Source organism: Microtus oregoni, unplaced genomic scaffold (genome assembly GCF_018167655.1).
Source record: "Microtus oregoni isolate MIOR12 unplaced genomic scaffold, Mior012 000069F_ref0000032, whole genome shotgun sequence".
Taxonomy (NCBI): Eukaryota; Metazoa; Chordata; class Mammalia; order Rodentia; family Cricetidae; genus Microtus; species Microtus oregoni.
In genome coordinates this window covers 3,633,249-3,646,139 of record NW_024543976.1, presented here as the reverse complement: position 1 = coordinate 3,646,139, position 12,891 = coordinate 3,633,249, and the positions used below count along the sequence as shown (strand labels likewise).

At 44.3% G+C, this 12,891-nt stretch overlaps 1 protein-coding gene across 2 annotated transcripts in view; it reads right to left on the bottom strand.

Annotated features, from left to right (window-relative positions):
• Arhgef37 (Rho guanine nucleotide exchange factor 37) overlaps positions 1–12,891 on the bottom strand; it is a 40,821-nt gene that overhangs the window by 25,671 nt on the left and 2,259 nt on the right. For both annotated transcript variants that reach the window (XM_041641447.1, XM_041641448.1), the window contains exons 2-4: positions 9,284–9,400; positions 3,722–3,918; positions 2,653–2,776 (exon numbers count right to left, since the gene is read on the bottom strand). In XM_041641447.1, coding sequence (XP_041497381.1) covers positions 2,653–2,776; positions 3,722–3,907 — 310 coding nt within the window. In that variant the 5' untranslated portion in view covers positions 3,908–3,918; positions 9,284–9,400. The remainder of the gene's footprint in view (positions 1–2,652; positions 2,777–3,721; positions 3,919–9,283; positions 9,401–12,891) is intronic.

Sequence of the window (12,891 nt, the reverse complement as noted above, 5' to 3'; positions counted from 1 at the left end):
TAATTCTAAAGCAGAACTGTGATGAAACACGCACTTGTGTTGCATCATGAAATGTCGCTGCAGCCTTGGTTTTGAGCACTCAACATTCCTACTTGGCCCTACTGGAATCAGCGTGCCACACAACTCCAGTGAACACTGCCTGCCACACTTGGGCTCAGCTTAGAGACAACTGCGCCACCGGCGCTGCGGGTATCCTCACCGTTTGAACAAAGCCTTCTGCTCTTAGGATTTAGTTCTGGAAAACAAATACTTGTGCTATTTTTCTACTGTCCCTCCATGTGTACCAAATTAGTGTGCCTTTGGATTGCATTGGGTTAGAGCACCTGACTTTTCTGCTTGAGAGGGCTAGAGAAATGGCTTAGTAATTTATAGCGCCTGTCATTCCTTCAGAGGGCCTGAGCTTGGATCCCAGCACCCATACTGGGTGGCTCACAACCACCTGCAACTCCAGCTCCAGAGACTCCAGTCCCTCCGCTGGCCTCTGGGGGTACCTGAGCGCATGTGACATACATACACACATACACACACACACATAAATAAAAAATTAAAATAAGTGAATAGAATTAGCTGCTTGACTTGAGTTTCATTTTTAAAAGCTGGGTTTCATTTAAAGTTTTGGCTTTGAATTAGGACAGAACTTCCAGCAATTTTTTAACGACCTTGAATACTTCTGCCAACCTTAGACCCGTTTGCCTCCACCTCCTGAATGTTGAGGCATCTTAACAGTTGCTTTGGCCTGTTGTCGTTTCAATATTCATTTCCTGATGATTGGCAGGTTGAAAGCCTCACATATTAATGGAACATTTCCATGCCCTTTCTAGCTAAAAAGCTATTTACGTCATTTAAAAAAAATTCTTCTGTCCTACAGGTAAATTGCATCAAACATTGCTTTAAAGAAAAAGAGTATCTGTATTGAACACGTGAGGACTTTTTTTTCTTGACGTCATCATTCCCTGAACAATACGGTATAGCAATCTTCTGTATGTCACCTACACGGTGCTAAATGTCGTGACTGGTCTAGAGAGGATTTCAAGTATACAGAACTTCAGAAAGCTTACGTTAATACTATGTCATTTTATACAAGGGACTTACTTGAGGGGGCGGGGTGTCATGGAAAACCATCGCTTACAGAAACCACGGGATGATTATATATTCCAAGGGTCAAAGTAAAGGCAAATAAACATCAAAGACTGGGTGGTGGCAGTGGAGGAGGTTGTCTCCCTGAAGAAGGCTTCCACAGATAATGTGACCATCTGCCAGAGAGCAGAAGTAGCCAGCCCCAGAAACCTCAGTGGAGGGGCAGCTCCCAAGCTTGTGGATGGCAATGGCAAGGGTGACCCTGGCCCGAGGACAGCCACGGACTCTGGGATGTCTGGAGCAGAGTGGGCCAGGCACAAAGGGAGGGTAACTGACGGACACTAAAGCCAAGCCGCATGGGGCATCAGAGTAAATAGGGTGGCAGGCGCTCGGTTTTGTATTCCAGTGGTGGCAGGAAGCCATGGGAGAGGGTAGAGCTGGGGTCTCACCTAAGTCTCATTCAATAGCAGCTACAGTAAAGCTGCACTGGCACAGAGAAGGGTCATAGCCTAAAGTGTTTTGTGTCTTTAAATACGAAACCAGTTAGGTATAGGGAGCAGGTGGAACGGGTGGGAAGAATAAAGGAATAGGAGTGGTACTCTAGGGATAAGAGAAGATGACTTTATCAAAGTTAAGGTTAGAGGAGGGCTGGAGAGTTGGCTCAGTGGTTAAGAACAATGGTTGCTTTTCCAGAGGAACCAAGTTCAATTCCTAGTACCCACATGGCAGCTCACACCTGTTTGTAACTCCAGTTTCAGGGACCCAACACCTTCACAAGGGCACACATGCAGACAAAACACAAATGTACATGAAATAAAAATAAATAAATTATAAGAAAGCAATAATGTTTGGGATAATTCTGATTCTTGGCACGTGGTTGTTTTTTCTATAAGCCTAACAGTACTCTAAAAAATAAAATCTGTTAATTAAGAAAAAATAGGAGTTAGAGAGATGGTTCAGCAATCAAGAGCACTTACTACTCTTCTAAAGAACTGGGTTAAATTCTTGGCACCCACATGGGGGTTCACAACCCTCTGTAAATCCAGCTCCAGGAGGTTCGATGCCTTCTGGCTCCCTGCAGGCACCGGGCACACAAGTGGCGCACAGACATGCATGCAGGCAAAATATTCATACATATAAAAAATAAGTCAGGTGGTGGGTGGCGCACCCCTTTAATCCCAGTACTCGGGAGGCAGAGGCAGGTGGATCTCTGTAAGTTCAAAGCCAGCCTGGTGGTCTACAAACCAAGTTCCAGGACTGTTTCACAGAGAAGCCCTATCTCGAAAAACCAAAAATAAATAAATCAGTACCATGTTGAGACTAAACTGGGAAGCACGTGGTTTCAACACATCTTCCCAAATTCGTGCGTTAAAAGCTTAATCTTGAGGAAGAGGTAAATTGGCCTTGAGGATCAGACACTCTACAGGGCCCTGCTGTCTCTGCTGTGCCATGACTCCCCCTTTGTTGTTTTTCCCTGGGGCTCTGGAGCCAGTTCTGGCAGAAGCACAAGCTGAGAGCAGAGCCCAGGGAAAGCCCAGGGAAAGCAAGGCAGAGAACACCAGGTCTTTTGCTTACCAATCAGCTCCGCCTGTTCCTCTTCCCTGCAGGCTGTCTCCTGCAGCCCATGAAGGAATCTGCTGCTCACTTGGATGATGTCATCAATGTTCGAGAACAGGACATCCAGATCTCCAGGTGGCAGCTGGAAGTAACGAAATCGCTGTGGGCAAAGACTGGGTGGGGAACAGTCCTGAGCACTTGCCTAATCTGGGGTCCTACTGTTCTTGGGAAGACTGACTGCCCAATGCGATGTTTGGAAAGATTTGGGAATCTTGTAAGTTAGGCCTCCTCGTTAGTCTACAATAAAAGGAGACATCACGTCCAACTCAGAAGGAAAGCTGATGGTGCCGGGAATGGAGTGGGGGGAGGGAGGGTTGCAGGTAGGCAGAGGTTAGTGTTGTGATTTGAATGTGGAATGTTCCCGGCTGATGAGTTTAAACACTTATTCCCCAGCTGGGGGCATTATTTGGAAAGGCTATATTACCTTTAGAGGGTTTATCTTACCGGAAGAAATAGGTTATTGGAGGTGGACTTGAAGGTTTTATGGCCTGGTTCCTGCTCCTTTTTTGCCTATCCAATAGCTCATTTAATTCTTCACTTTCTGTTCTTGAAGAGGATGCAGGTTCCTAGCACCCACATGGTGGCTCCCAACTGTAACTCTGGCTCCTGGGGATCCCACATCTTTCCTGACTTCCTCAGGCACCAGGCACACACAGGGAATACATGAACATAGCAAACACTCATACACATAAAAATAAATCCTCTAAAATCCTATAAAATTGAATAACAAAAGAATACAATGATATTTTTATACTGTTTTAAGTAATTTTACTATTTTATGTTGGGCTAGGTTCACAGCTATCCTTGGCCGCAAATGGCCATTAGGCTACAAGTTGGACACATCTGAGTCATTCAAGGTCTTGCTGAAGGTTGCATGACCAATAAAGCCCTGGGCTTATATCCAGGCTTGTCAGGCTCCTGCCCACCAAGGGTCCTTTCCAACAAGCCAGCCCAGGAGTAAGGAGAGACCTTAGAGGCAGCCCGCACCTGCTCCTAGGAAGATACGTGGTCGGGTCTGCATCAGTACCTGGTGCAGATGGCTCCTGATGTCAGAGGCACAGAGTCGGAGCGTGTGCAAGTAGGAGACCTCTGTGTCAATGAGCTCTCTGATGGCCAGCTTCTGATGGAGCAGTGACCGGTCCTCCGGGCTCCTGTCCCCTGGCTCAGGACTCTCTGACCTGGAGGAGAGCTCATCTGCTCCAACGTCAGCCATGTCCACAGGTTCTGGGAAAAACAAAGCAAAAAATCCACTTGTAAGGTAGGTCTCCAAATGACGTCGCCTGGGAAATGATGTCCCTAGCTTGAAGACTACTCATCGAGTTGCCTGGAACATCACTAGCTGCAAACAGAGCCAACTGTTTATTAAACAGTCAATGAACTGGTGGCATTTGTGGTCAGTGTCTCTAAATACGAGAGGACAAACAGCTCGGGTCATCACTGACATCTGAAATTCATTTCCCAGGCCTCAGACAATGTGCTAACCTGAAATTTCCTTTATCCCCCCCCACCCAGTTGGACCCAGAATAATTTATTCATTCATTCATTCATTTTGAAAATATATTATGGGCAGGGCAGTGGTGGTGCGCGCCTTTAATCCCAGCACTCGGGAGGCAGATACTACATGTATTATGCTGGGTTCATAAAACCATGCACATGTAGATCGATACGTGTATTCTGATCCCACTTCCTCCTCATTCAACTCTTACCTTTCACGTCCTCCTCTTTGTACCTTTATGGAACTGAAGACCCACAAGTGAGCGGGTGCCTGTGATACCTGTCTTTCTGAGACCCACAGCACATGATAGCCCCAGGTGCATGTGTTTTCTTACGTGTGACACAATTCCGTTCTTCTTTAAAGAAGCCTTCTGTATCTAAAGCCATGCCATCCCTTGGTTGGTGGACATTGTAGCTTGTTTCCAACTTAGCTACCGTAAAAAGCACTGGAGTAAACCCACGCATATCTCTGGGCGGTGTGGACTAGGAGTATTATGGGTGAATGCCCAGGGGTGGCGTAACTGTTGATGTAGACTTTCTTTGGATCAGCTAAGTCCTCTCCTCTTTTCTCCTCATAGTTCCTGGCTCCCATCTTGGATACAACACAGAGATCATGGCCAGGTGATTTTCTTTCTTTTTCTGGTTTTTCAAGACAGGGTCTCTCTGTGTAGTTCTGGTTGTCCTAGAACACTCTATGAAGATCAGGACGGCCTCAAACTCAAGGGATCCGCCTGTCTCTGCCTCTCAAGTGCTAGGATAAAAGGCGTGCACCACCATATGCCCAGCTTTGCGAGGGGATTTCCAAAAGTTCTAGGACCATCTTTCTGAACCAAGACCTCTCTCCAGTGCTGCCACCCGTTCACATTTGTCCAGGATGTGCTTCCGGGTTAAAGTTCTTGAAGCAAGCTGTGATCCTGGTTCATTCCCTGACGCCCACAGCATTCATAGCTCCCTCCTGTTCAACCTCATTCTCCCCTCCAGCTGGGGGGGGGGGGGCTTGTCTCTATACCCCTGTGCTTCTGCACCTGCTGTGCCCCTCCCAGCCTCTAGTCGCCAGGATTTCTCCTTTCTAAGCACATTCCCGATCCTCTCCGGTTAGTCTCTGAAACTCCTAGATTTTAAAACTATATAGATAGAGCAGTCATATGAACAAAAAGACCTAAAAAATCTTTCTACTACCAAACGCTTAGAGGTGCCAAAACGAATGTAACTTGAACTGCAGGGCTGGGCTTACAAAAACATGAGCCAAATCTCCAGGGAACGAAATCAGAGCAGGGGTGAGAGGGAGCTGGTGCCATTGTGGCCCACAGTGGAGGAGGACAAGGAAATGATCAGAAGCCAATCTCAGCCAGCCGGGAACTTACCAGAAAACAAGGTCCTTCTGTGAAATGATGAGTCAGGGGGGAAACATTCACCCACCAAAGAAATAAGTCAAGAATGAGAAAGATGAAGAATATTGATACACATGCTGGAGAAGAGTCAGAGGGATCCTTAGGGAAGGGGAGGGGACACTAGAATTGACAGCTGGCTCCAGGCAAATGGAAAAGAGTCAGGGCTAGAGAAGGTTCGAAAATATCTTGAGAACAGAGTTACTAAAGTAACATGGAATATGGTCTTTAAATTGGGGGGCATTTACACAGACAATCCATAGAAAACTAAGAAACCAATAAGACCAAAAAATTTTTATAGCAATTTTTTTGCAGAAAAGACAAAAGAATCTTGTCCCGTCTCTGGAGGAAGAAATATTGTGCACAAAGTGCCAGTCCCAAGCAGGCCTCCTGGGGGCTCCATTCAGTGTGTTCTCACTGGCTCATGCCTTGCTCTTTCCAGTCATATTTCAACATGCGGATCAAAGTCAGATAGCTTCCGAGTCTGGAGCCTCTGTGTCAGACTAAAACTATGACCAAATACACCTGTGGTGATCTTCTCCTGTTGATCTATTGGCAGTTTATTTCAGAAGACTCAAATAGCAAACCTTCTGAGGGAAAGCGTGGAAGTTGTGAGTTCTGGGGACAAATGCCTTTTACCCACTGAACCAATTTGTCAGCCCAAGTTAAACTGAAAGTTAACTGGAATAAATGAGATTTTTTTCAATTTTTCTGTAAATTAATAATAATAAACAACTTATGAGCTGGGTATGCAGCTCAAATTCATACATAGCAATAAGAAGCAGAAGCCAGTGAGGTGGCTCAGCGGGTAAAGGCTTTTGTTGCCAAGTCTGAAGATAGACGTTCTAGTCCCAGGATACACATCATGAAAGAAAGGAACCAACTCTTACAAGATATCCTCTGACCTCCACATGCACACAATAAAGAAATGTAAATTTTAAATTATAAAAAGAAACACAAAGAGAAGTTACGTGGCCATTTATGCAATATCTCACATGATCAGTTGCAAAACTACATACAGTACAACTGATCTGCTGACACTGATAGAGCCAAGATCTAGAACATTCCATGACAATTACCCTTCATCTGCCTTTTCCTCATGGTTCTAACTCCTCCTGGGTACAATACCCTGGAAAATAACTTCTCAGTTTCTTTTAAAATGAGACATCAAACCATGCGGTGGTGGTGCACACCTTTAATCCCAGCACTCAGGAGGCAGAGGCAGGTGGATCTCTGTGAGGTCGAGGTCAGCCTGGACTACAGAGTGAATTCCAGGACAGCTAAGGCTGTCACACAGAGAAACACTATCTTGAAAAATCAAAAACAAAAAACAAACAAAAAAAGACATCTATTTATCACTACCCGTGAAATACTTTCGTACACAGTGGATACACATGAGAGACTGGAAAGAAAAGGGGAAGGAGTTACCAGGAGACATGGGAGCTGCCAGCCAGATGCAGAGGGAGCAGAACTTATAGGAAATAAGGTAACAAGGCTTCATATACATGTATTATGCAAATGTCCATTTCCTGACGAGTATTTCTGTGTTAAAACAAGATATAGCCATTAGACAAGCAGTGTTGCGGGAGCGGAAGAAGCTCCCGCAACAAAGCAGAAGGAAGGAGGGCAAGGTACTTGCCACCAAGCCTAATGACCTGAGTTCAATTTCCAAGAAAAAAAAAAAAGCATGAGACCTACAGTCTGAGATTTGGGGATGGTTCATGGAAGGTTTGTCCAAGGTAAAGGTCAGGAGCCATGACAGTAAAAGAGAGAGCACTGTAGAGAAGACAGTGGCCGGGTTGGGGGACCCCAGCTAAAGGGCCTGGTTGATGAGACCCCTACAGCATCAGGAGACACAGCCCTATACAAGGAGCTTCCAGCTCTCAAACTCAGAAAGGTCTGAAACTGGAAAAATTATACTAATCACCTCCTAAGCTCTGTCCCTATTATGACTATTAAGTGTATCCATGTGGGTATGTGTCTGTCTGTCTGTCTGTCTGTCTTTCTGAGTTTGCATACAGGCACACTCAGAGAGGTCAGAGGACTTTTCTTCCACCTTATTTGAGACAGGGTCTTTGTTGTTTGATGCTAGGCCTTGTACACCAGGCTAGCTGACCTTTGACCTTCCAGAGAGTCCCGTCTCCACCTTCCATCTACCACAAAAGTGCCGGCTTTCCCAGTGAGTGCTGTTCCAGCTTCCTGAGTGGGTTGTGGGGATCAAACTGAGGCCACCGGGCTTGCAAAGCCAGGGCCTTTAACTGGCATCTCTCAAGCCCCACTGCTAAGTGGAGTCTTAAGACTCATGCTCTGTGCCCAGTAGACGGCCCACAGAGAAACCCAACGGCATCTTCAGAGATTCCTTGTCTCATAATGCCAAGGCTTTCTTTTTTCTTTTTTAAAATTTTATTTTTTTATTTTAGTTCTATTTTATTTACAAATTATTTTCTTCTCTCTTCTTACAGGTCCTCTGTGTACACATTATGGCTCCCAGTTTAATGTTTTTATGGGACTCCTGAGTGTGTGAACAAGCTCTCTCTCCCTTCTGCTTTCTTGTTTTATCCTATTCCAATGTATTGGTAGAGTTTTTTTCTTATTATATTTTATTTTATTACTATCCCTTAGAAGCTTGTTTGTTTTCTGAAGAGAGGCAGGAAGGGGGTGGATCCGGATGGGAGGGGAGGTGGAGAGGAACTAGGAGGGGACGGAGGGGAAATTGTAATCAAGGTACATTATGTGAGAGAAAATAAAATCTATTTTCAATAAAAGGGGGAAATATTGATACTCCCAAACAGGCATATGACTTGTTGGCTCCTGGTTTGTCTTCTTGGTCCTAAAAGGGACTGTGTGAGAGGGGACTGTGACGGCTCAGAGTCCAGGCCTGGAGCCAAGAAAACCTAATTTCAAATTGTTTTTTGTTTACTGTTTTGTTTTTAGACTTTTTGAGTCAGGGTCTCATGTGGCCCAAACTGGCTTGACTTCTCACATAGCCACTCCTCTTGATCCTTCTGTTTCCACCTCCCAAGCAACAGGGTCACAGGCAATGTTCCACCACACCCAGCAACTGGTTGGAAATTCTGATTCTGTGATCAATGTGTTGCCTTTCCCAGCATGCTTATCTAACCATCCTTATGGGGTTCTTAGAATATTTCATTTGCGGATATCTAACACGGTGCCTGGAACACAATAAGATCTCGCTGGTTATTTGCTATTTTTTATTAAGCTAGAAAGAAAGCTAGTTATTATCATTGGCCAGGAGGATGAAAAGTTACCTATGGATACTTGCCGGCTGATCTAGGTCTAACCAATCAAACTCAGTAAATGGATTCAGAACTGCTAATCATGAGAAAAATAATTATCATCATCGTCATCATCAATGGTAATAAGAACTATGAGTTATAACCTGAAATTACAGCTATTTCCCCAAAAATAGAACTGAGAGACTGACAGAGACTGAGTGCTGAGGCTGCAACTCAACCCAGTCATAATGGAGATTGATTCTTTGGGGGTTTTATTTTCACAAGAGCTAATATATTTTTCTTCTCTCCCTCCACTTTGGCTTACGGCACTCTGGATTGGATTTCTGCCACATGATTAAAACAAATGATTTTTTTAGCCCTTGGAAGGAAATAGGTCACTGGGAGTCAGCACAGACTAATAAAAGGGTTTTAAAAACAAAACAAACAAAATCCACAGAAGACAGGCCATACCAGACTGTCCTCATTCCCTTCCTGACAGTCAGCAGCATCAGTAGATCAAAGGAATGCTGTAGTCTATGTAGTCCAGCAAGCTGGCTCAGGGAGGTCTTGTGATTCTCTCAGGACATCCTTAAAAAGAAGAAACAAAAGATGTGATTGTGGAAGCTGGGGGAATATGCACTGAATGGCAGTCATGCGCACTAAAAAGTGATAAAGCTGGCCAAGCAGGCTGTACCCCCGGTGCAATAATGGCATGGCTGTTAGAGTGAGTAACCAACTGATTTTTGATTGCATTTGAGGTCTGCCCAGGAGGAACTAATGCCTGGCACTGTAATCCCGTCAAAGGCCATATGCCCTAATGGGGAACCTACAACTTTGGGTTTATTGAATAGACAAGTTGTCAAACTGCCTTCTAAATATTTATTACCATACCTTAGTGTTGTTCTCAACCTTAGCAAGAGAGGCTTCCTTTTACAGTGGGCCAAAGTTAATGCCCGCTGAGGACAAGCAACTGTAGAGTCCCACGTTTTGCAGAGATCAGGGAACGTGGCAGAAAAAGGGATGGAAAGAGTGTAAGAGCTGGAGGTGGGGGGAGGGGGGTGCTGCGAAAGGTGTCTTCCAGACATGATGTGTCCCAGTGATACTCACAAATTCACAACTGGGGTTACCTGCCCAAGAGCAAGACAGTCGACACTGCAGCATGGGTTGGGGAGGGGATCATGAAGCCCCACCCTTAGCTAAAGGATTGTGGCCTGGGGAGGGGTGTTTTATTTCTGGGGGTATGGCTACATATCTATGCACACACAGGTAGAACTAACTGAACTTCGTGGAGTATTAAAAACGGGGAGACATGAGGTAGGCAAGGGGTGTGGGGTCTAGAGAGAGTGAAATGGGGAGTTAGGTGTGTATATGATCAAAATACATTGTATGCATGTATGAGATTGTGAAATCAATTTTTTAATTCTTAAAGAAAAAACTGGTAAAAAAAAAAAAAACCAACTTATTTTTGTCCTATTTACCAACATCCACTAATCTCTCCAGTGTTTCCTATCTCAGAGACCATCTAAATTCAAATTCCACCTTCCTCCTGGAGGAGCAAGGCAGGCTCCGGACAGGATGCCTGGCAGTAGCAGACCGTGGTCTTTAAAACGTGACGGCTAGTACTCACCTTTGAGAAACACCTGTAGTAGGGGCTGGAGGGATAAATGAGTGGTTAAGAGCACCGGCTGCTCTTCCAGGGCACTTGTTTCAATTCCCAGCACCCACAGGGCAGCTCACAACTGTCCGTAACTCTAATCCCAGGAGATAAATGTCCCCTCTCCTCAGGCACAAAGCACACATGGGGTGTACAGGCACACATACAGCAAAAACACTCATACAAGTAAAAATAAATAGAATTTAAAAATAGACATATCTTTAATAAAATCTTAAGGGGGGAATGAGGGTTGGGCTGTGTGCTCAGGGGTAGGTTTTATGCTTAGCTTGTACAAGGCCCTGAGTTGGATGCCCAGCACACACACACAGAAACATGCACAAAACAAACATTAATACATGTGAATGTGGACGTGCACAATGATAAATATTAAAAAAAAATACCTAGACCAGTGTTCTTGACTCTGATGCCCTTTCTGAAGAATCATGCCTGTCCTCAATAATAAATTTACTTATTTGTTTTATTATACAGTGATTCATTCAACAAAATACAAACTTTGCCAGGTCAGAGGATCGTGTCTTATTTTTTTCACTAGCATGTTCTTACTGTCTGCTCTCGAGTTAGCACATAATACATGCTCTGATAATAAACTGACTGAATGATGCGGATGAACACAAAGAACCGTGACTTAGTTGCTAGGGATACTGCTGCCTGCAGAGTTAGACTAATATGACCTTATGCAAATCTTTGGTTCTTCTTGGAAAACACTGAAGAATCCGAGGTCAGAAAAGGAATAGCAATTCCCCTCGAATTGTATACAAAGGGAACCAGACGTTATGTATTCTCTATGGTTGTCTCTCTCTCTCAGAAAACTTACGTTGTGATCTGACCAAGCAGCAGCATGTAGTATTACCTCACCACCTTCACAGGTACATAATATTCTGCTATGGACATACATACGTTGCTGTGGATATACATGTTACGGGTATATGCTTGTCTGTACAATATGATGATATGGTCACCAACATACTGGATGAACAACTGGTTGTTTCCTGGTACCTAATTTTTTTCCTCTGTTACTACAGAGCTGGACTTGGTAGTGGAAGGTTTGGGTCACATGGTAGGGTTCCTTAACTTACACGGAAATGTTCAGCACTTTGTAAAGTGGTCTTCCGGTTGACATGTCTGTTAGCAGTGTGAGCTCATCTACTCTGCTTCCTGGTCACCACTGACACGGTCACAGTCTTTTTCACTTCTCTGAGGTTGATAACCGTGAGTACCCGCTCAAGCACTTAACTGCCACCCATATATTTTCTTGAACAACATCTTTAAATTTAAATTATATATTAAATGTATAAAATTACAAAATAAAACTAAAATAATTTAAAGTTGTGCTATTTAAATTGTTAATATTTAAATTACAAATGAGGCTATTGCTCATCATAGAAGTAAACACCACAGAGGGGTGGAAACAAGAGGGCACAGCCCTCCACGCTAACCACCTAACCACCGCTTGCAGCACACAGGTAACCACAGGGAATGAGAATCTTCAGAAACTCACACGTATTAGGCACAGAACTTCCCCTAAAAGGTTTTGAGTCAGTGGCCTGGGCTGAAGCATTTTAGCATATGTCCAGGAGTTTTTGGATGCAAATATTCTACAGATCATTTCTTGAGAAATTCTGTTCTGCTGGGAATGTAGTAAGTGGGCCTTAGGGAAGAATAGGGGGACACACCACTGTCATCAGACAAGGAGGAGCCTTTTGCTGAAACAGGAAGCCTTTTGCTATAGATGGTCCTCTATGGAGGACCTAAAGCTGAAGTCTAAAGGTCTAATTTAAAAAAGAAAATTCAAAGTGTTAGAAACAACTGTGGGCTGAAGCAATCGTTCAGCTATTTAGAGAGCACTGATGGCTCTTCCAGAGGACCTGGATTCAATCACCAGCACCCATGTGTCAGTTCAAAACTGGCTTTAAAGCCAGTTCCAGGGAATCTGGTGCTCTTTTCTGGCTTTATGTGGTACACAGACATACTTGCAGGCCATATACACAAAATAATAAAAATAAAAAAATAAAAAACAACTGTGAAACAAAACCGTAGTACAAGTACAGAAATAATCATGTCGAAGAAAAAGGACCCCTGTGAGTTAAGAAAACAGGGATACGAAGGTGGGAAAGAGCAAATACATCACATGCACACAGTGCACGCGCGCACGTACACCCACACACACACACACACACACTTCCTTCTCGTTGTAAATGCATGGGCAGACAGGTGGTATGTGTCTTAACCCAAATTAAACAGCAACAGCTATTTACCCTTCTCTGGCTCTCCTTGGAAGGCTGAAAGGTAGAGAAAGGAGGCCATGCGGTATTTTTTATTTTTAAAGAACAGGTCTTTTTATAGACCTGTGGATCTGCCCAGACGGTGACTTCACAATCCCAGGTCCACAGATTCAAAGTTCTTC